The 22,601-nt window shown below is 61.9% G+C and overlaps 3 protein-coding genes across 3 annotated transcripts; 2 read left to right on the forward strand and 1 right to left on the reverse strand.

Moving 5' to 3' along the window:
- Positions 1-3,082: 3,082 nt before the first annotated feature.
- TESK1 (testis associated actin remodelling kinase 1) lies at positions 3,083-9,845 on the forward strand (the record flags this gene model as incomplete). The annotated part of the gene is made up of 9 exons (XM_082012978.1): positions 3,083-3,192; positions 3,331-3,379; positions 3,559-3,705; positions 3,881-3,963; positions 7,363-7,453; positions 7,672-7,755; positions 8,212-8,301; positions 8,448-8,598; positions 8,809-9,845. The coding sequence occupies exons 1-9, from the start codon at positions 3,098-3,100 to the stop codon at positions 9,843-9,845; spliced, it is 1,827 nt and encodes a 608-aa protein (XP_081869104.1). The 5' UTR covers positions 3,083-3,097.
- Positions 9,846-12,299: 2,454 nt separating this feature from the next.
- On the reverse strand, positions 12,300-15,665 carry CD72 (CD72 molecule; the record flags this gene model as incomplete). The annotated part of the gene is made up of 7 exons (XM_082013740.1): positions 12,300-12,441; positions 13,367-13,518; positions 13,850-13,998; positions 14,240-14,554; positions 15,095-15,184; positions 15,406-15,495; positions 15,581-15,665. 7 exons carry the CDS (start codon positions 15,663-15,665, stop codon positions 12,300-12,302), a joined length of 1,023 nt encoding a protein of 340 aa, XP_081869866.1.
- Positions 15,666-17,364: 1,699 nt separating this feature from the next.
- LOC309416003 (uncharacterized protein) lies at positions 17,365-20,602 on the forward strand (the record flags this gene model as incomplete). The annotated part of the gene is made up of 6 exons (XM_082013741.1): positions 17,365-17,509; positions 17,620-17,724; positions 19,213-19,527; positions 19,658-19,806; positions 20,037-20,122; positions 20,452-20,602. The coding sequence occupies 6 exons, from the start codon at positions 17,365-17,367 to the stop codon at positions 20,600-20,602; spliced, it is 951 nt and encodes a 316-aa protein (XP_081869867.1).
- Between the last annotated feature and the right edge of the window lie 1,999 nt (positions 20,603-22,601).

The following is a 22,601-nucleotide window of genomic DNA, read 5'->3' on the forward strand; positions in this document are numbered from 1 at the left end:
TGCCCGCCGCCTTCCCTGGATGGCGGCAGGGAAGGAAACCCCCTTAGCATGGGGCTGCCTCCCACCTGGGGTCATGGCTTGCTCCCTCCTTCACTGCGCCCGCTTCCAGAAGGCGGCCGGGGCACTGGGCTGGTGCTAGCACCTGGCCGGACTGGGTAAACTGGCCAGTGCATGTGGGAGGCCGTGGGAAGCTCAAGGCAGCATAATGCCTTCCCTGCCGGCCCTGGACAGCGGCTGGCCTCCAGCCGCGGAGCATGCAGGGGAGATGGCAGGACTGGGCCTCGCAAGCAAGCTCAGGGCCCTGGATGGCCTCAGGGAGGTCGTGCTCCATGTGTGTGGGGCTAGGGCTGTCCTGGGAGCCCCTGGAGCCCTCCCTGCCCCTTGGGGACAGAGTCCCAGAGAAGGGCACTGGGGCAGGGCTGTGCTGGCCGGGGGCTCCTGGGTTCCCTGGGAGAAATCCTAGGGAAGGGGCTTTCACCAGACCTTTCCTCCCCCAGGTTGCCTCTCCTCCAGGATTAAGGCGTTAGACACCGTATGGCTGCACTCCGACCTGACCCAGCCTATTGCAATGACAGGAGGCTTATTAACAAGGAATTAAGCCATGGGCACGTTCTGGCTATGTGGGGCTGAGCCGGTGCCTGCCGGGGGCTGCTCCCCGATGCAGGGACGCTGGTGCTGGCCGGGACCCGGCCAGCCCCATGGTGCATGGCCACCAAGTGCCAGCGCTGTGTGCGCCGCCCGGCGTTTCCGTTGTGGGCACGTGGTGCCGGAGCCTCGCCGCCCGCAGCCATCCCGGTGGGGACGAGCCTGCCTGCGCCGTCAAGCCGGGTCCCGGCGCCTGGCAGCTGCCGGTGTCAGCCAAACCAACCGAGCCAGTCCTGCCAGCCCCACGCGGCGTGGGAAGAGAAGGCAGCGGCTGCCGCCGGTGAGCTGAGTCGGGAGTGCTGGGCTTTGCTGGGCACCCAGCACCAGGGGCTTGGCGGGGCTGGAGGATCCTGCTGACCTCGTCTGGGCTCTGGCTCCCTTGGCCCCTGGCTCTGCAGGGAGCTGGAGGGGCCAAGGGAGACCCTGCCCATCCTGCTTTGGCCAGGCAGGTCCCCTCCTTAAAGCCCACACAGCCACTGAAGTCAGGCTGGGAGCCCCATTTCTGTGACTGGTGCTGCCTCCAGCTGCCCTGCACATGGGGATGGGGTGGAGGGAAAGCAGGAGCAGTGGAGATGGGGTGGGGATGCCCCTTGCCCTGCCTGCTAGTGCAGGTGTGGGCAGGGAGCCCTAGGACACTGGGGTGGGGCTGGCAGCGGTGCCAGGCGCTGCAGGGCAGTGATGGGGTCGCGAGCCAGGCAGTGGGCATGGTGAGCACCTGGGGTGCCATTAGATGGAGTGCCCTGGGTGCACACGGGGTGGAGGAGCCATGCTCCCCACGGCAGGGACTGCGCCGTCACCCTGGGACAGGCTCTCCCCAGGCACAGACATTTTGTCCAGTGCTCAGCGAGGAGCAGACGTGGGGGGAACCCCTCCTACCTTCTCCTCACAGCGTGGCGAGGGGCCAGGTTGGGCACCCATGATGGCAGGTGTCTGGGGTGTCCCCTCCTCACTTCTCCAGGGTCCATCCTGATTTCTGCTGCCACGTGGCGCCTGCCTTTGGGCTGGGGGTCCCGGCTGGCTGGCTGGAGGTGACACAGGTGGCACCGGAGTGGGGTGCCCACAAGCAGGCAGCCTCTCCATGAACTCGGTGAGCTTGGGGTGGCACAGCGGCATCTGGATGGGCTGTTGCCTCTCGCTTCCATTCCGCGTAGCGTTGGCCTTGGTGCACCCTGACATGTAAGGGGATCTTTATAGTTTTACCAACTTCCACCCAGGCCCTTTGGTGGGGAGGAGCTGCTGCCCGTCCCCTGGTTATTGAGTGCTGCATGGGCCCCCATCTCAGCGTGCACCCCAGGACAACTGCTCCCCAAAAGCAATGCTAGCTGTGGGGTGGAAACAGAGCCCCGGAGGGCTCAGCACACCAGCTCCCCCCACAACCTGCTGTGATGGGGACAGAGGCTGAGCTGTGAGCAGGATGGGGGGCACTGGAGACCCTGTCTCCAGCCAATCCCTCCACCCCTGTGTTTTGCCCAGGGAGGCAATTCGGCAGGGGCGGTGGGGGCGAGCAGGCCAGGGGCTGGCACCAGCACAGCTGCCTCAACCAGTAGTGACTAAAAAGGAGAAGAGTGGGGAGCTGACGGCAGCACCAAGGAATGCCTGAGCCTTCATGCAGAGCTCAGCTTGTGCCGGGGGGCAGCTGGGATCCGTTGGGGTGTCCCCCCCACCAGCTGCTGCTCGGGGTGGGGGCGAGAGGGTCCTATCCCACCCCCAGCGCCTGCTCAGTGGGGGGACCTCAGCACTGGTTCAGCCACCCTGGTGCAGTGCTGAGGCAAGGGATCCCATGCTCGTCCCTCAGCCCACACGTGCCAGGGGCCTGCGGAAGGACGGGGGTGTCCGTGCTTGGCCACGCTCCCAGCTGCTGTTCCTGGCGGGGGGCCAGGCCCCCAGCTTACATGACAGTGTCAGGCTGGGGCTGGCTAAATATACAGCCTCGTCTGAGCACCATGCCCTGCAGGGCTGGGGTCATGCACCAGGGCAAGTGTCAGCCACCCCCAGGGCTGGTCTGGGGGCGATGTGCCCCCTCTGTCATCTGCCCCATGCTGGTGGGGTCTGGCTGGGTGTTACTGACCCAGAAGAGTTCTCCCTGGTGCTCCCCAACCCTGCACCTGCCTTGCAGCAAGTTTGGGGTCACGGCTAGCAGAGCTGCTGTTGCCTCGCTGGGAGGGCTGGGCAGTGTAGCGGGGGAGTGTGACAGGTGGGGTGCCCCAGAGAGGATGGAGATGTGCATCATCTGCACTGGGGGTCCTTGGGGTGCTGCTGTGCTGGGAGAGCCTTCCCCCTGGCCCTTGCAGTGCCTGGAGTGCCCCATGCCTTTGGTGTGTGGGGTTCTCAGCTCCTACCTCTAGGGCTGGGGTGGATGCAAGCTGGTGCCCATGGGGGCTGCGGAGACATGTGGGGTCAGCCACCCCTGCACCCCCTTTTCCAGGTGCGGCACCGCCAGTCAGGGCAGATCATGGTGCTGAAGATGAACAAGCTGATGAGCAACCGGGCCAACATGCTACGGGAGGTGCAGCTGATGAACCGCCTCTCACACCCCAACATCCTCAAGTAGGACCTGCTCCCCTGCTGCCGTCCTCATTGCCCCCTTTTCCCTAGACTGGGGGATTTGGAGCTACTGCCAGTGCTGGGTGAGCTCCTGGGGCTGGTCCCCGCCACGACCACCCTCAGGTCCCCTCTGTCTCACAGGTTCATGGGGGTGTGCGTGCACCAGGGACAGCTGCACGCGCTGACGGAGGTGAGAGCGGGGCGATGGCCGGGAGTCTCAGGGTTCCTGTGGGCCTGGGGAGGGGATGGTGATAGCTGTGGGGACACTTTCTCGGCCCATGGCTCATGTGCGGGCTGTGCTGTGGGGTGGTTGGAGGATACGCTGGGACAAGGAACACAGCAATGCAATGGCCTGGCTCTTCCCACCAGTACATCAATGGCGGAAACCTGGAGCAGCTGCTGGAAAGCCCTGTGTCCCTCTCCTGGTCCATACGTGTCAAGCTGGGCCTCGACATCGCCCGTGGCCTGCACTACCTGCACTCCAAGGGCGTCTTCCACCGTGACCTCACCTCCAAGGTACAAGATGCTCCAAGGCATCCCACTGCCCTCGTGGTCCCATACCCACGTTGCTGCCCCAGGCACGGCCGGCTGGGGAGCAGGAGGCTGCGCTCTGCCGAGGCATCCCAGGCGCAGAGGCCGGTGAGGCAGGGCGGCTGCAGTCGGTGTGACAGGGGTCCTCCTGTGCCCCCAGAACTGTCTGGTGCGCTGCGAGACCGATGGCTACACAGCTGTAGTGGGTGACTTCGGCTTGGCAGAGAAGATCCCTACCTACAGGTGTGTGGGAAGCATCCATCCCCATCCTTGGAGGGTTGGGGGTGGTTTCTAGCCCGCTTGGAGCAGGATCTGGGGAGGGGTGGACATTTGGGGATGTCGTGGTTTATCCCCAGCCAGCAACTAAGAACCATGCAGCCTCTCACTTGCCCCCACCCCACAGATGGGATGGGGAGAGAATCAGGAAAAAAAAAATCTCATGGCTTGAGATAAAAACAGTTTAACAGGACAGCAAAGGAAGATTAAATAATAATAATAATAGATACTGATAAAGGAATATACAAAAAGTGATGCACAATGCAACATTTGCTCACCACCCAGTGATCGAGAGCCCATCCCCAAGCGATGACCCCCGCCCCCCAGCCAAATCAGTTTTATTTACTGAGCATGACATTATATGGTAGGGAATATCCTTTTGGCCAGTCTGGGTCAGCTGTCCTGGCTGTGCCCCTCCAGGTTGAACAACCCCAACTCTCTCAGCCTGTCCTCATAGCAGAGCTGTTCCATCCCTCTGATCATTGCTGTGGCCTCCTCTGGACCCACTCCAACAGGTCCATGTCTTTCCTGTGCTGAGGGCTCCAGAGCTGGATGCAGGACTCCAGGCAGGGTCTCAGCAGAGCAGAGGGGTAGAATCCCCTCCCTCAACCTGCTGGCCACGCTGCTTTGGATGCAGCCCAGGACACACTTGGCCTTTTGGGCTGTGGGTGCCCATTGCCGGCTCATGTCCAGCTTTTCATCCCCCAGTACCCCAAGTCGTTCTGGGCAGGGCTGCTCTCCATCCCTTCATCCCCCAGCCTGGATTGATACTGGGGGTTGTTCCGACCCAGGTGCAGGACCCTGCACTTGGCCTTGTTGAACCTCATGAGGTTCACATAGGCCCACTTCTTGAGCTTGTCCAGGTCCCTCTGGATGGCATCCCGTCCCTCAGGCATGTCAGCCGCACCACTCATCTTGGTGTCATCTGCAGACTTGCTGAGGGTGCACTCGATCCCCCTGTCCATGTCACTGATGAAGATATTAAACAGTACTGGTCCTAGTGTGGGCCCTTGAAGGACACCACTCGTCACTGATCTCCATCTGGATATTGAGCTGGTGACTACTACCTTCTGGATGCAACCATCCAACCAATTCCTCATCTACTCAACAGTCCACCCATCACATCCACCTCTCTCCAATTTAGAGAGAAGAATGTTGGGGGAGAGCTATGTGAAAGGCCTTACAGAAGTCTGTATAGACATCAGCAGCTCTTCCCTTGTCCATTGATGTGGTTCCTCCATCATAGAAGGCCACTAGGTTGGTCAGGCAGGACCTGCTCTTGGTGAAGCCATCCTGGCTGTCTCAAATCATCTCCCTGTCCTCCATGTGCCTTAGCATAGCTTCTAGGAGGATCTGTTCCATGATCTTCCCAGGCACAGAGGTGAGGCTGACAGGTCAGTACTTCCCAGGGTCCTCCTTTCTACCTTTTATTTAAATGGGTGCAATGTTTCCCTATTTCCAGTCTTCAGGGACTTCACCTGACTGCCAGGACTTTTCAAATATCATGGGGAGTGGCTTGGCAACTACATCAGCCAATTCCCTCAGGACTCTGGGATGCATCTCATCAGGTCCCATAGACTTGTGCATGTTCAGGTTCCTCAGGTGGTCTCGAACCTCATCTCTTACAGTGGGAGGGACTTTGCCCTTCCAGTCCCCATCTTGCAGTCTGTCCACTTGAGAGGTGTGGGAAGAGACACTGCCAGTGAAGGCTGAGGCAAAGAAGTCATTCAGTACCTCAGCCTTCTCCTCATCCATTGTTACCAGTCTGCCAGTCTTGCTCATCACGGGGGATATGCTTTTTTTGACCTTCCTTTTCTGGCTGACATACCTGTAGAAGCCCTTCTTGTTATTCTTTGCTGTGCCTTGGCCTTCCTGACCCCCTCCCTACACAACCAGGCAGCATCTCTGTACTCCTCCCAGAATACCTGTCCCTGCTTCCACTGCCTGTGTGTTTCTTTCTTGCCCTTGAGTTTGCCCAACAGTCTCCACTCACCCATGCTGGTCTCTTGCCTTCCTTTCCTGATTTCTTACACCTGAGGGATCCAGAGCTCTTGTGCTCTATTGAAAGAGTCCTTAAAGATCTGCCAGCTCTGTTCTGCTCCCTTGTCCGAGTGCAGCTTCTCCAGGGGTCCTATTGACCAACTCCCTGAAGAGGTGGAATTTTTGTTTCCTAAAATTCAGGGTCCTGACTTCACTCTTTGCCTGCCCCGTATCCCTCAGGACTGCGAACTCCACCAGCGCGTGATCACTGCAGCCCAAGCTGCCTCCAGTCTTGACATCACCAATTAGCTCACTTGTGTTGGTGACCAACAGGTCCAGCATGGCATCATCTCTGAAAAGGCTGTCTATTACCTGGCTTAAGTTATCCTCCATGCACTCCAGGAGTCTCCTGGATTGCCTACAGCTCCCCGTGCTACTTCTCTAGCAGGTGACAGTGTGGTTGAAGTCCCCCAGCAGGACGAGAGTCTGCGAGCAGGATGCCTCCTGTACCTGGAGTAAGAAGGCTTTGTCAATAAGCTCCTCTTGATTAGGTGGCCTGTAGTAGACACCAGCCACAAGGTTCCCTCTGTTGCCTCGGTCCCTGATTCTTACCCATAAGCTTTTGACCTGCTCATGGCTATTCTTCAGAGACAGCTCTTCATACTCTGTCAGTTTCTTGATGTAGAGGCCAATGCCTTCACCCTTCCTTCCTCGCCTGTTCCTTCTGAACAGCCTGTAGGCATTGGTAGCCGCGCTCCAGTCATGGGATTTGTCTCGCCAAGTTTCAGTAATGGCGACCAGGTTGTAGCTTTCTAGCAGCACGGTGGCTTCCAACTCCTCCTGTTTGTCGCCCGTGCTGCGTGCAATGGTGTAGAGGCGCTTTAACTGGGCTGTCGGCCAAGTCACCCTCTTGGCAGAACACCCTTTAGTTCCTTTGAGGTCTTTTTCTGGTGCAACAAGCTGAGTGGCCTCACTAGCAACCTGTTATTACTTAGACACAACTAAAAACATCAGTGGGTTATCAACATTATTCTCATACTAAATCCAAATCACAGCACTGTACCAGCTATTGGGAAGAAAATTAACTCTATCCCAGCCAAAACGAGGACAGGGGTGCAGATAGAAGGGCAGGGATGGGGGGCAGTGGGGGTGGTCCCCAGTGGTGGGAACTTATGGGGCAGATGGACACATTTGGGGCTGGCTAGGCAGTGTTGGAGAAGGGAATGGTGTGGGTCAGGAGACGGGAGTTGGTGCGGTGCATGGAGGAAGTTTAGCCCAGGAAGGGAGATGGAGGTGGTGATTCGGGCTGCCCCAGCGGGAGGATGAGAGGTAGGGAAGGGGCAGGGGACTGCATGCAGCTCCTGATGTCCTACCATGTCCCCCCAGTGAAGACGGTGAGAAGGAGCCGCTGGCTGTGGTGGGATCTCCGTACTGGATGGCACCTGAGGTGCTGCGAGGAGAGATCTACGATGAGAAGGTGAGGCTCCCTGGCTGCCCTGTGTGGGGCTTTATCCAAGCGTGCGCTACCTGCGGTTTGCAGGATTTGTGGCCCTGGGGGCGATTGGGCCCACAGAGGAAAGGAACGGGGCATCTCTGGGGTGGCGAGGTGGCAGGGCCCTGGTGCAGCTCCATGGGGAGGAGGGGGGCTGTGGGCTGCAGGGCCCCCCCCACACACTGACTCCATGCTCTCTGCAGGTTGATGTGTTCGCATTTGGGATCATCCTGTGTGAGACCATTGCTCGTATCTCCGCTGACCCTGACTACATGCCCCGCGCTGAGGTGACTCCCTGGGATGGGAAGGGAGGGCAGCGGCACTGCACTGGGGCTGCTTCACCAAATGAGAGAGACCATCCTGCGGTGCTGGGCAGAGACCCCTGTGCAGGAGCTGCCCCACATCTCAGGGCAGGGATGCTGTGTCCCAAATGCCTCTTGGCAGCAGGAGGGATGCTCTCTGCTCATAACTTGTCCTCAGTGCTCAGAGTCAGCCTGGGTGGGAGAAGGGGATGGCTGGATTCAGGCAGAGAGCAGGAGGGGTCTCTGTCCCTGCATCCCCCAGCCTTTCCCCAACTTGGGGTGACCCCAGGGTTGCCCCTTGCTGTGCCCCAGCTGGGATGCTGCCAGCCCTGGGTGGCACGCAGTCAGTGCGGGAAGGGGAGGCCAGACCACCCCGGGTCCCCTTGGCCATGTGGTGCCCCAGGGGACCCAACCTCACTCTTCTTCCTTTGCCTGACACAGGATTTTGGCCTGGATGTCACCACTTTCCGCACCATGGTGGAAGTCAACTGCCCAACGGCCTTCCTTGAGCTCGCTTTCCACTGCTGCAGTGTGAGCCTCCCATCGCAGCCGGGGTGGGACGGGCAGCCCTGCCTGCACAAGGGGAGAGGCGGGGAGCTACCTTTGCTGAGCAGGGCTCCCTGGGGTGCTGGGCGGGGGGGGCTAAAGAACTCACCGGTGACCCCTCCTGCCTGCAGATGAAGCCCACCACCCGCCCCTCATTCCTGGAAATCACACAGTTCCTGGAGGGCGTCCTGCTGCACCAGCTGGGCATGGAGGGCGCCGGGATCACCCTTTGTGGCAGTGGGGACAGTCTGCCTGTGCTTGAGACAGTGGCTGTGCTCAGTGGTACGTGGGGCCCCTGGGACAGGCCATAGGGGGGATGCAAGGAGTGGGGAGGTGGGGTGTCCCGTCCTACCCCGGCAGGCGTAGGGGGAAGAGACGGGTTGAATGAGGTCTGCAGGGTGGTCGCTGTTTCCCCCCAAGGGTACATCCCTGGGTTGGTGGGTGCCCAGCACCCTGTGGCACCCGGTGACCCGCTCTTGTACCCATGCCCAGGGCGAGCCAGGAGGTCACCCAGCCATGCCGAGCTGTCGCCCTTGCGTGAGCTGGGGACCCAGCACCTGCAGCCGGACCAGCACCTGTCCCCGAGCCAGTCTGACACGTTCCACTCCAAATTGCCCACCCTGCTGCGGTCACCAGAGCCCTACGGTGAGACCAGGACCAAGGAGACGTCCCCCCGTGTCAATCCCTTCTCCCAGCGTGAGGACCTGAAGGGAGGGAAGATCAAGCTCTTCGACACACCAAGCAAGTCTGTCATCTCGCTCACATTCGACCTGCCGCCCCCCATCCCGCTCGAGCTCAGCACCCCTGTGACGCCCGAGCCTGCCGTGGAGGTCCAGCGTGATTTCTCAGCCACCACTGCCAACCCCCGCAAGTGCCGCTCTCTGCCTACCTCCCCCGAGCCATCCCACCGGCGGGGCCTGGCGCTCAGTGTGGGGACCCCCTCTCCCGGCAGCAAGCCCCAGCTTCCCCCCTTCCTCCTGACCCCAGCACGGGCACGAGCCGCCCCCACCATCCCCAGGGTGGAGAAGCGATTGGACTGTGTCCCCACCAGGCTTGAGGTGCCGCAGTCCCCCACGCCCCCCCCCAGCAAGTTCATGTGCATAGCGTCCGCAGGCACCGGACCCTGGCAGCCGGAGCCACGAGCCTCCTGCGCCTTCCCCTTCAACAACAACGTGGTGGTCGGCACACCCCTGCCACAGGGCAGCGGGCTGGAGCACAGCTTCTTCGAGTCCAGCATGCCCTGCATGGCGACGCTGGAGCAGACGGAGCGTGCGGCCATGCTGCCCGGGCCCAGCTCCAGCACCACGGTGGAGCAGGATGAGGTGCTGCCCTGCCCCAGCTGCTGCCCGGATCCTTTCAGCTTCAGTTTTGCCTCCGTCTGCCACCAGCCAGCACCCAGCCCACCTCACTACCAGAACCTCAACTTCGAGACCAAGAGCCTCCTCGGCCATGACCAGGACCACCAGCAGGAAGACCCAAGGCCAGTGCTGGCGGAGCCCAGCCAGAACCCGCCGGAGGCGCAGTCCTAGTGCCTGGTACCCCTGGGGAGCGGGGCTGCATCCAGCCACCCCGCAGACCCCCCCGGCAACTGCCACGGTGCTCCCTAGGCGCTCAGGCAGCCATCCCACCACGACTGGCCTCAGTGGTCTGTGAGGAGCCCTGGGGCTAGGCTGGGTCCTTGCCAGGGAATCAAGTGCAATAACACCCCTGCCCCGAGCACGCTACAGTGTTGTCCCAGGCAGCAGGGCTGCTCCCTCACAAGCCCCCCGGGGCTTAAACCCTAGCTGGACCTTCCCCAAGGGCTTACCCCTCTGTGGGGTCTTGCAGAGGGGTGTGCAATGAGCCTGCTCCCCTGGGAGAACCTGGAGCCCCCCACAGCCTCCCAGGCTGGCGGGTGAGCGGGGCTAGAGGCAGAGGGGTCACTGTTTGTGTGAGTGTGTGTGAGGTACCTTGTGGGGCTGGTGGGTGTCCTTACACTTTGCAACAAGCGTGGGGAGCACAGCCAGCCCCTAGCACGGGGAGAGGTGATGCCCATGGGGCTGCGCACAGGGAGGATTGCTAGTGCTGGGGTTGCTCCTGCCCGCCCAGCGCCAAGGGCTGGATGCTGAGCCAGCATGGAGCCCCGCATCCCCCGGCACAGGGGGTCGGGAGCAGGGTACGGGCAGAGGGGCCAGGTTGCCATCCTTACACTGGGGGGAAGGGGCCAGTGGGCAGCGTGGCCAGGCTGCCTAGGCCCTGGCAAGGATGGGAGCCAGCTTTCCTCCCTCCTGCACAATGCACTGGTAAATGCAAAACTTATGGGGATTTTTATGATTATTAAAAATAATAATTACCAGTAATATATACCCAGCTTATTTAAAGTGTTCAATAAAAACTGTCCCAGCAACTCAGTCTCCCGCTTCTGTCTCTTCAATGTATGTCAGACCCAGAGGGGAGCCTGGCCCCAAAAGTTTACATGGACTTGCCTGGGGATTCTGGGGATCCCCTCAGGGAGCACAAGCCAGCCTGGCTTAGCCCAAGATCTCAATGACCCCAAAGTGGCCATCTCAGGTGAAATGGCTTCGGCCCATTTATTATTGAGGTTCTTTGGGTTTGTGCCCTTGAGTCTGTGTTTGTGGTGGTACACAACAAAGCAAAGAGCAGCTGTGTCTCTTTATTGCTACAAAGTGGGTTCAGCCAGCAGGCAAGACAGAGGAGGGACAAGTGCCACCTCCAAAAAGCCTACCTTTAATACCCTTTTGCTCTTCAAGCGAGCTAATTCACATAGCAATTAATCAACTATATATGGCACACACAACCCTATAGTAAAATGAGAACATCTTTGCCTGGCTGAACATAACTTCCTCTGCTCTTGCCTGGCTGCAGTGTTACATCAGGGCTATTTTGCTTAATCTTCGCATGTGCACGTGTATAGTAACTATTTAAAGTTTTGATGACTTGTCTTGCAAAGCATCAGTCTGCTGCAAGTGCCAGAGCTGCTTTTACTTTTGAAAGGCGCCATCACATCATACAGTGCTAAAGGTCATTGCTCTACCTTCTAATTAGCAAAAAGTCCCCAACCGCCAGCACAGGTGCTGGTTCAGGCGCAGTTTCCCTCCCCAGGCACTGAGGCTTTGCCGAGGCTGTTGCTTGCTGGATTGCCTGAAAGCCGTAGCCAAGCTGCTCCTGGGATGGGGCCAGGCAGAAAGTCCCTGCTGTGGGGAGGGGTCCCGGCTGGGTGTGGGGCTGTGCCGTCCCCCACTCCCGCACCTTTGCATCCCAGCACCACAGCTCGCGCTGTGCTGGGGATGTTTCATGACTGCAGTGCTGAGCATCAGGGCTTGCTCCACTCGGCGTCTGGACCACTTTCGCACACCAGCCCCTGTGCTCAGGAAGACCCAGCGTACCCTGTGCAAGTGTGGGGCTGGGCTGTGGGGCCTGTACCGCTCTGCTGAAGCGCATCAGTTGGGGGGGAAACGGCCACTGCCGCTGCCTCCCCAAGCCTGCGTGATGCCGGAGCATCACTGGGCATGCCTGGGAAGGACCTGGGCAGCCCATGGGCAGGGGTCTGTGAGAGGGAAGGGGGCTGCTTGCATGGGTGGGACATCTTAGGCAGCAGTGCAACAGGGCTGAAGCGGAGGCAGCGTGGGCTGCAGGTGCTGCAAGGGAAGGCAGAGGGTGAGGGTAAGGTGCTGCTCAGCCTCCCCCACACAGAGTGGGGCTGGGGAGGCAGCTTGCAAAGGGGTTTGCTGCCCCACAGCTGGGGGGGTCACTTGAGCTACTGCAGACCAGGGGCTCCCATGGCAGTAAAGGGACGGAGGCAGGCTCCATCCAGCACAGGGAGGTGCCCACATCCCTATCTCTTTCCAAGGGAGGGGGTCAGCATGCCCCACGCAGATACACAGGCTTTCCTCCTTGCACGCCCCACAGGTCCTGCGCACCTCAGGGCTCGGCAGAGCCCGGCGTGGGCACACTTACTGCAGCAGTGCTGGGGTCAGCAGCCATCAAGCCATGAAAGGGGAGCTCGGCCCTGCCGCCTTCTCGCAGATCCAGAAGTTCAGGTCATCAGGACCGGCGCACTGGGCGGGTTTGATGTTCCCACGGCTTATTATGGCACAGGACCCATTCGACTTTGACTGCCACGGCCTGGATGGGGAAACGACACATCACGGGGCTGCCGGTGCCCTATCCACCACCCCCTGCTGAGGTAGCCAGGGTGGCCAACAGCATTCAACCATGGGAGGGCTTGAATTCTGCAGTCAAAGTGGGGATCCCCCAGACCTCGCCTGCTGATTTCACAGGCTGAAGCCTCAGCCAACGCACCCCTGCCATTCCTCGGGCAGGCTAAGAAACCCCTCTGCAAAAGGTTTACATTCCTTGCGACTCCCCTTCGCCTCCCTCCTGCTTGAATCTCAGCCTCGCTGCTGGGGAATATTTCCTTCCTGCAGCGCTCAGCGACGGGAGAGCACAGCCCTCCCCAAGGGTGCGTGGATGGCCGGAGGAGCTGCCTTGGGCTGTGGGGCCAGGGTGGGGTGCAGCCCCTCACAGTGGGGCTGAGGATGGAGGAGTGGGCAGAGGGCAGAGGCTGGGTACCCAGCACACAGCCAGATGGGTCTGTTCCTCCCCACTGCTCTCAGACACCGCAAGCGGAAGGAAGCAGTGGCAAGCCAGGGAGGGGATGCACGTGGCAGGGAGGAGCCCGAGACCCTCTGCGGGCGCGAAGGCTTGACTGCCCCTCGAGGAGGGACCAGGGAGGCACATGGGGGATAGACGTGGTGCTCAAACACTTTGTCTAGACTCCAAATAAAACTTGCTGTTTCTTTTGTCCCCTCTTGCTGCCTCCTGCTCGCTCATGCCCTGCACGTGTCCCCCCAAGGCTTGGCTTTCCTTTTGCACAGCCTCCAAGCATCTCGTCATACCGCTGTGCCCACCTCCCCTCAGCCCCAGCTGCTTTGATGCTCTTGTTGGCCAGTTCTCGTGCCCGGGGCTGGGTACTGGTGGGATTTAAAATGCTTCCTGAAGTCGTGCTGGAGGAGAGGTGGTTTTGGCAAGAGGGTGTGCTGCTGGGTACCTTTCATAAAGGGAGCCATCCACCCAGAACCAGGCATCTGAGACCCCGTTGCCATTCGGGTCCTCTTCCTCCAGCCAGCCATAGTCATACCAGGGGAAGCTGCTCTTCTGCAGCCCAATCCAGTACGGGATGTCTGCATTTTTCAGGAAGGTCTGGGGAAGAAGAAAAGGCTTTTCCATGCTATCTGTGTGCTGCAGTGTTTGCAAGGGGTGACCATCTCCCCATATCCCCAAGCTCCTTGGGGCTGGAGCTCCGTGGGGCAGGACAGCTGAGCAGCCCTGGTGCCCCACTCCAGCTTGGGCAGCATCCAGGGTTGCCAGAGCCTCTCTGCCCCATGTCCACCACCAGCCATGTACTCCAGAGATCAGCCTTGCACCCTCCAATGTTTTGGCACACCAGGGGCCCCCAGAATGGTGCTGGGCCACCTGGGGACCCCAGGGCTGGATGCATCACCTCCTGCCCTCAGCTCCCCCAACACCATACCGGCACGGTCCAGCGACTCCATGATTTTGTGACCAGGAGTTGAGAATATTTCTTCTCACACTCATCTCTGCTGTCCTCCCATGTCTTCTTCTCTGACGAGATGAAGAGGCACTTGCCCCTGTACAGCAGCCAGCCCAAAGGGCAGCAATCTGGGGGCAGGGGCACAGCTCAGGTACTTGCTCAGCCACAGACGCCCTGGAGGGGGCCAGGAACAGCCCCCACATCTTCCCAGCAGGCATCACAGATTCAGCCTCTGCTCCAGCATTAGCCTTTGGACCACCCTGTCCCCACCATGTGGCCAAAAGAGCCAGTGCTCGTGCCTTGGCACTACACCTGCTGAGGGGTTCCAGTCCCCCGGGGCACCCCATCCCTGCCCCACCACCGCCCTACCTATAGCCGTGCAGGAGCGCAGGATGGCCACAGTGCTCTCGCTGTTGTTGAGCTTCCCCCGCACCTCCTGCACCTCCTTCTCCGTCTTCCCCAGGACCCCCATGACACGCGCCAGCTCGGCGTTCAGGCTCTCCAGCTCCAGCTGGCTGCCGTTGCCCTCCCGCCACGCTCGCTGCAGCTCCGCTCGGGCCCACACCAGCTCCAGCTGCGCCTGCTCCAGGCTCCGCTCCCGCGCGCTCGCCTCCTGCGAGAGGCGGCCCTGCTCGGCCGCGTGCTCTCGGGAGGTGTCCTGCAGCCTGCGGGTGACCTGCCAGTCTGGGGACGGGGGGGTGAGCTGGGGCACCGCGAGGGGACAGCCCGCACGGGGGCACGTGGGGCTGACCCTGCTCAAGGGGTAGGAGGGGCAGGGCAAGCCAGGGAGGTGTCCATGTTGGATGGAAAAGGAGGGGAACGACCCGGCAGGGAAGTGTACGGTCAGGGGCTGGGCAGGACCTGGCAGGGGAGAGCAGGGCAAGGCAGGACAGGCTGTAGGAGCAGACAGAGGAGGGCAGGGGCGGGGGGGGCCACAGCAACAGGAAGCTGGGCAAGGCTGGAAGGGAAGGGAAAGGAGCAGAAACAAAGCGCAAGGTGGGGAAGATGGGTGACGGGAGGCAAGGGAGGCACCCATGATGTGCAAGGGATGCAGGCCAGCTTGTGGCAGACAGGGCAGAGGGACCCGGCCACCAGCAGTGTGCGTGGGCATGCCTCTATTCACCCACCCATTCACCCACAGCACCCACCCCTGCCCAGCTGCCTCCCTCTCCCCCTGCTGCCCAGCCACCCCCGGACCTGGCAGTGCCCACCCCACTGACTCACAGCAAGCCCCCAGGGCTACAGTGGCCACCAGCAGCAGCAGGCAGGTTGCCAGCAGCCCCACCAGGATGCACCACCGCCGGGACCAGCGCCCTGCAAGACACGTCCGACCGCGGGCATCAGCTGGTGAGCTGGGAACCCCCTGGCAGCCCCCAGACCTCCTGCCCGCAGGCAGCAGCGCGGCAGCACGCTGGCACGGGTGGCACGGCGCAGCCGCTTCCTCTTCAAGGATGGGAGCAGGAGCACTCCGAAACACCACCCACCACCTGCGCCAGAGCATACCAAGGTCCCCTGGGCTCCAGCGGGGCACTCACCTGGGCTGGGCTGGGCTCCATCCCCATCCTGCCCCGCTGGCGCCGGCTGCACGTTCTCATAGGGGCTCTCCGCCTCGTCCATGCCGAGGGCTGTTCGAGGGAGGCAGAGGAGAGCGGCTGAATCCACGGGGCTGGGCATGGTGAGGGCAGCGTGGGGTGTCCCGTGGACTCTCACCTGCCTCCAGCACCTGGCTGGCTGTGCTCCGGCCCCCCATCACCTTGGCAAACCTCAGGTCTGCATAAACCACACTCTGGGCCATGTGGGCAAGCGCTGGGCAAACCCGGAGCCCTGCTGGCTCCCACCCTGCCCTTGGGACGCCCTTCCGGGGGGGTCCTGCTCCCTGGTGATTGTGGCGTCTTTCGGGGGTGCAAAGGAGAAGTGCTGCCGGTGTCTGCAGAAGCAGAAGTCTGCTCTGAGCTGTAGCAGCTGGGACCAGTGAGGCACGGCTGCAGGGGCCAGCACCCTTTCATTGGTCCCACCACCGTGGGCCTGTCCCCTCCCACGCCCCAAAAGTGCTCACGGTCCCCCTGGGCACACAGCAGGGCAAGGGCAAGCACAGCCTGAGGTCAGGGCAGCGGCAGAGCACGGATGGACCCAAATCCCTGGGCCGGGGGAGAGCTGGGGAAGAGCAGGGCCAGCCTGGACACCGCAACACATTGCCCTGGGGACAGCCCTGTGGGGGTCTGGAGGTCTTCACAGATGCAGATGTGCCCTCCTGGCCTCTGGGAGTGGGAGTTTCCCCATGATGCAGCTTGTGCCGCTGCCTCTCGTCCTCTCCCTGCTCCCCTCCTAGAAGACCCTGGCTTTGCCATCGCTCCAGACCCACCCCCAGTGAGTTGCATAGAGCAATGACACCCACTTCACCTTCCCTTCCCCACACCACAACCCCAGCACTTGTGGCATCTCTTCCTTGGTCCCAGCCTCCAGCCCCTCTGAACCTCAGAGGTCTCTACTGAACCGCATCTAGTGAAAAGTATGTTTCGGAGAGGGGCACTGAGTTGGGACCAGCTGGGCACAGCTGGATGCAGCCAGTTCATGGGACAGGACTGGAGGTGTGCAGAGGTGGTGGTGGAGCACAACATTGCAAAGCCATTCTCCATCATCTCTGCAAGAGCACGGGAAATCCTTCATCACTGGAGAAAGGCAAAAACCATGGCCAACTTCAAAGAGAGCAAGGAGGAGGTTTGGAAAGCTATAGATTGAGCCACTTCCAACCAGTCCCCAGGAACAAGATGGGGCATGTCCTCCTGGGAGGAGCCCAGCAGGATAAATCCTTGGTAAACCAAGGACAAGCAGCACCTACCCGACCCAACGTGCCTGCCTGCTGCTGTTGGGACCATTGGGCTGGGGACGAGGGAAGAGCAATGGGGACTATTTCTCATGATCCTTCGAGGTCTGGGACATGGTCCCCTGTGATCTTGTCTCCTGACAGAGTGGAGAGATATAGCCAGGAGAAGGGGAGAAGAGCAACAGCCTACGCTGCAATGTGGAAACCCCTTTTAGGCATTAGGGCAAACATTTCTGCCCAGCAGCAATGCTCAAACCCCGGAGTAGAGCACAGAGAGGGGGAACCTCCATCCTGGATGGGGCCAGCCCCAGAGCCACCTGTTCCCACATGGGACCTGGCCCCGCTCTCCCATGCCCCAGGGATTTGGGTCAGTTCCTGGTAGGATAACCCCTGCAGCTCTGCCCAGAGCCCCAACAGCGAGCTGCACCAGCCCACTGCTGTCCCAGGGCACCCTGAACAGTTTTGGGGCGTGGAAGGGGACAGGATGGTGGCGCAGGGGCCAATGGCAGGGTGCCGGCCCCATGGCTGTGCTTTCCTGCTCCCGTCTGCCGCAGCTCACAGCAAACTTCTGCTTCTGCAGAAACAAGCCTCACTTCTCCTTTGCAGCCCTGAGAGAGGGGGGGACCGCAGTGGAGCAGGAGCTCTCAGGGCCATCGTGGCAGCCCAGGACATGGCCCAGAGCATGGTCTACGCTGACCTGAAGTTCACGGCAGACCCACCGCTCACCGCGCCTGCCTGCCCTGCAGCCCCCGACGAGGACGACAGCCCCTATGAGAACATGCCGCTGGGGCGGGTGCCTGCAGCACCCAGCCCGGGTGAGAGCCCGGCCACAGCCACAGCCGAGGGGATGCCCCAGTGCAGGGTGGGCAGTGGGTGGTAGCAGTGGGACCACGGGGTGATGCCCGTGTGCGCTCATCTCTTGCAGGGCGCTGGCCCCGGCGTTGGCGTGCCCCCGCGGGGCTGCTGGCAGCCAGCCTGCTGCTGCTGCTGCTGCTGCTGCTGGTGGCCACCGTGGCCCTGGGGACTTGCTGTGAGTCGAGGTGGGGCTGTGGGGAGGGGGCATCTGGGGAGGGGGGCACTGGGAGGGGTTCTGGGGCTGGGTGAGGGCCGGGCTGCTGGGGGGGCGTCAGGGCCGGGCGGTGCCTGGGGCTGGTGGTCCAGGGGCATCACTGCTTCTTGCTTGGCTGCCCTGAGCAGCCCCTCTGTCTGCCTGCACTGCCTTGCCCTTGCCTCCCGCTGCCTCCCGCTGCTTCCCGCTGCCTCCCACTGCCTCCCGCTGCCTCCCGCTGCCTCCCGCTGCCTCCCGCTGCCTCCCGCTGCCTTCTCACTGCCTCCCGCTGCCTCCCGCTGCCTCCCGCTGCCTCCCGCTGCTTCCCGCTGCCTCCTCACTGCCTCCCGCTGCCTCCCGCTGCCTCCCGCTGCCTCCCACTGCCTTCTCACTGCCTCCCGCTGCCTCCCGCTGCCTCCCGCTGCCTCCCGCTGCCTTCTCACTGCCTTCCCACTGCCTCCCGCTGCCTCCCGCTGCCTCCCGCTGCCTCCTCACTGCCTCCCGCTGCCTCCCGCTGCCTTCTCACTGCCTCCCGCTGCCTCCCGCTGCCTCCCACTGCCTCCCGCTGCCTCCCGCTGCCTTCTCACTGCCTCCCACTGCCTCCCGCTGCCTCCTGCTGCCTCCTCACTGCCTCCCGCTGCCTCCCGCTGCCTCCCACTGCCTTCCCACTGCCTTCCCACTGCCTCCCACTGCCTCCCGCTGCCTCCTGCTGCCTCCTCACTGCCTCCCGCTGCCTCCCACTGCCTCCCACTGCCTCCCCACTGCCTTCCCACTGCCTTCCCACTGCCTCCCACTGCCTCCCGCTGCCTCCCGCTGCCTCCTCGCTGCCTCCCGCTGCCTCCCACTGCCTCCCACTGCCTTCCCACTGCCTCCCACTGCCTCCTGTTGCCTCCCGCTGCCTCCTGCTGCCTCCTGCTGCCTTCCCACTGCCTCCCGCTGCCTCCCACTGCCTCCCACTGCCTTCCACTGCCTTCCCACTGCCTCCCGCTGCCTCCCACTGCCTCCCACTGCCTCCCACTGCCTTCCCACTGCCTCCCACTGCCTCCTCACTGCCTCCCACTGCCTCCCACTGCCTTCCCACTGCCTCCCACTGCCTCCTCACTGCCTCCCACTGCCTCCCACTGCCTTCCCACTGCCTCCCGCTGCCTTCCCACTGCCTCCCGCTGCCTCCCGCTGCCTTCCGCTGCCTTCCGCTGCCTCCCGCTGCCTCCCGCTGCCTCCCTGCTGCCTTCCGCTGCCTCCCGCTGCCTCCCGCTGCCTTCCCACTGCCTCACATCACCTCCCCTCCCCTTGCCACCACTGGGGCTTCCTTTCCCTTAACACTGACTCCCCTGGGACAGCCTCTGCCCGCAGTCAGACACTCTTATCCCACTCTCCCTTGCAAGGGCTGTGCCCTGAGCAGGGTCAGCCCCACGTGCCCCCGCGCGGGCTGTCCCCTTGCCGTGCCCCAGCTCACCCCCCCGTCCCCAGACTGGCAGGTCACCCGCAGGCTGCAGGACACCTCCCGAGAGCACGCGGCCGAGCAGGGCCGCCTCTCGCAGGAGGCGAGCGCGCGGGAGCGGAGCCTGGAGCAGGCGCGGCTGGAGCTGGTGTGGGCCCGAGCGGAGCTGCAGCGAGCGTGGCGGGAGGGCAACGGCAGCCAGCTGGAGCTGGAGAGCCTGAACGCCGAGCTGGCGCGTGTCATGGGGGTCCTGGGGAAGACGGAGAAGGAGGTGCAGGAGGTGCGGGGGGAGCTCAGGGCCAGCGAGAGCACTGTGAGCAGCCTGCGCGCCTGCATGAATACAGGTAGGGCGGTGGCAGGGTGGGGGGACGGGCAGTGATGCTGCTGGGGAGATGTGGGGGCTGACCCTGGCCAGGCTGGGCCCCCCGAGCATCTGTGGGAGGGTGAGTGCCTGAGCCGTGCCCCTGCCCCCAGATTGCTGCCCCTCAGGCTGGGTGCTCTACAGGAGCAAGTGCCTCTTCATCTCGTCAGAGAAGAAGACATGGTTGGACAGCTATTATGACTGCAGAAGGAAATCTGCCCAGCTGCTGGTCCAAGGCCACTGGCCATCATGGGCAGTGCCGGTACAGAGCAGGGGGGCTGCAGCTCCCCAGGAGGGTGAGGGTGATGGTGGGGCTGGGCAGAGCCCCGTGGGGCCAGCAGCAGCAGCATCTGTGGAGGTGCTGGCGTGGCACCACGAGCTGCGGGTTCCCACCCCGGTGGTCTGCAGGGCCCCGGGGCTCCCAGTCACCAGGCAGGTGCTGGGCGTGGGGCAGGTGGTCAACAGCTTCTCTCACCCCAGCATTTTTTGCAGTATTATGGCTCAGTATACTGGGTTGGAGCACAAATTTCTTCTGACGCGAAGAAGACTGTTGTACGGCAGGACAGCAGGCGGTACTCGTAAGTGCAGCGGTCTTTGGCACAAGCACCTGCCCTTTAGCCATGCCGTCAAGGTGCCATTTCAGCCCTGGGATACCCCCCGGCAAAGGGGACGATGCTTCAATGAGCAGTGCCCCGAGGGAGGGACCCCGGGGCAGAGCCCAGCTCTGGGGTACGCTGCCGAATCTCCAAGTGGCAGAGCAGGAGGCTGAGGGAGGAACGTGGCCCTTCGTCAGACTGGTCCCAGTGTTAGATGCCCTGCCTGCCCCAGTGGCACTGGGACCTGTGGGAAGAGGTGTCCATGGTGAGGATGCTGTCTCTGCCCCTCTGAGATGTGGCCTCTCTCCTAGGGACTACAAATATTCTACAGATTGCAACCTGTCAGCTAACGGGAAAATAGAGAGTTCAAAATGCACCACAAAGTACCAGTGGATCTGTGAGCAGCCCCCGAAGCTGAGCAGCGCATCTAAGACCCTCCTTCCTCTCCTGGTTGAAGACTGACTGTTGCTGCCACTTCACCGCAGGATTTGGGGTCAGCAGCTGGGGATACACCCTGAGACCCTCTCCCCTGTGCACACATTGCCTCAACTGTGCTGCAAAGTGCTGGGAAAGGGTGTCTGTATTTTAAAGCAAGGCTCGTGGAAAACAGACCTTATTCCCCTCTCTCACACTCACGCATACGCTTGTACCACCTTACACTTACACCTCTGCGTGTCCCCGTGCGCCCCGGTCCGAGCAGCTCACGGTGACACGGGACTCTGGTTGCGGAGCCCAGCTCCCGCGGGCTGTGCCCCACCAAGGCTGCCGGCGGTGACCTGGCTCAGGTCGTGCCATCTGCATCTTTTTGCAGCTGGGGTATGATGGCACCACGGGTGTCCCTGGCCTGTCCTCTTCCGGGAGTCATGTGGATTTACTGCCTGTCCCTTCCCTCACCATCAACAGCTCCCATCCTGTCCTTTCTCCTGCGTCCATCACCTGCCCAGGGCTTTGGGCTGGCCCTTGCCTGGGAGGGCACAGGCAGCGGTTCCATCCGCATGAGAAACTGCTGGGAAGCACAGAGGCCATGTGGGAGACGGGAGCAATGGGGAGCCCTGAGGCCATGGGGGGTGAATGAGGGACCCCTGAGGCCATGGAGAAAATGGGGGTGAAGTTCCCTAAGATCATGGAAGACAAATGAAGGAGCCCTGAGGCCATGGGGGGAAATGGGGGTGCAGTGAAGAGCCTTAAGACAGTGGGAGAGAAGGGGGAGCACAGGGGAGGCTGGGGAAAGGCGGGGAAAGAGGGAAAGGGCGGACCCCTGCCACCACAGGGGAAAGATCCTTAAGACCACAGTAGGACCTGAGCTGCCAGAGAGGTGATGAGGGAGCCCCATCCCCAACCCGGCTGAGGTGGGTGGGGGAGTCCGGGGACAGTGCTGACTCTCCCTGCCTCACTCAGTGTTTCTGCAGAGAGGGGGATGAGGTGGGGACCACTTTCCTAAGCAGTGGGATATGGGCAGCTCCTGGGAGAGGAGGTATGGAAGAGGGCTGATGGAGCCAGCCCACAGCATGGTGAGCCTGGGAGGCTGGGACAGGATTGCAGGAGGTCCCCTGCAATCTTAGCTATTGTGTGAAACAAGGACTTGCTGTGTCTGGCTTGTCCTGGGGAACGCAGATGTGGTCTCCCTGGTGCCTGCAGAGGAGCGGGCTCCCTGCCCCTGGAGCCCTGAGCTCCAGCCACCACTGCCCACAGTGTCACTGGGCTCTGCCACCACAAGGACACACTGCTGACTCCCATCCAGCCTCTGGATCGTGGGTCCCCCAGGCCTGTTCAGCACGGCTGCTCACTTGCCCATCTTGATGTGTGGGCTTCCTCCTTCTTTCCCAGCTGCAGGACTCACTCTTTTCCCCATCCAATATCAGCAGGCTCCCATCATCTCGTTTCTCCAGGCCCCTCTGAACACCAGTCCTGCCCTCCAGCATACCCACTACTGCCCAGTTTGGTATTGCCCCCCAGCTAGCTGAAGCCAAACCCATGCCTTCATCAGGACACTGGTGAAGGCTTCAAGGAGCATCAGCCCCAGGATCAACCCCACAGGGATGCTGCCAGCTGGACAAGGGCATCGCTGACAGCCCCCTGCAGCTCTTGCGCCATCCAGGTTTCCACCCACCCTCTTCTCCCGCCTGTCCTGGCCACGTTTCCCCACTCCGCTGGCAAGGAGACCATGGGAAACCATGTCCCAGGCCTCAAAGGTTCATGATATATGGCCCCCATTGCTCTCCCCCTCATCCACAGCCCAGCAATCCCACAACAGCAGGCAGGTCCAACAGGCATCACTTGTAAATCCTGCCTGGCTTTCCCCATCCACCAGCCTGTCCTCCCTGGGCTTGGACCATCGCATGCCCAGGAGGATGTGCTCCATCTTCTGCCTGGGATCGAGGCTCTTCTCTGACTGGGAGAACAAAGCTCAGATCTGGGACAGGCTGTGGCCGAGGGCAGGTGATGGAGGGAGGAGAAAGGG

This window comes from Phaethon aethereus, assembly GCF_964289735.1.
Source record: "Phaethon aethereus genome assembly, chromosome: Z".
In the NCBI taxonomy this organism is placed as follows: domain Eukaryota; kingdom Metazoa; phylum Chordata; class Aves; order Phaethontiformes; family Phaethontidae; genus Phaethon; species Phaethon aethereus.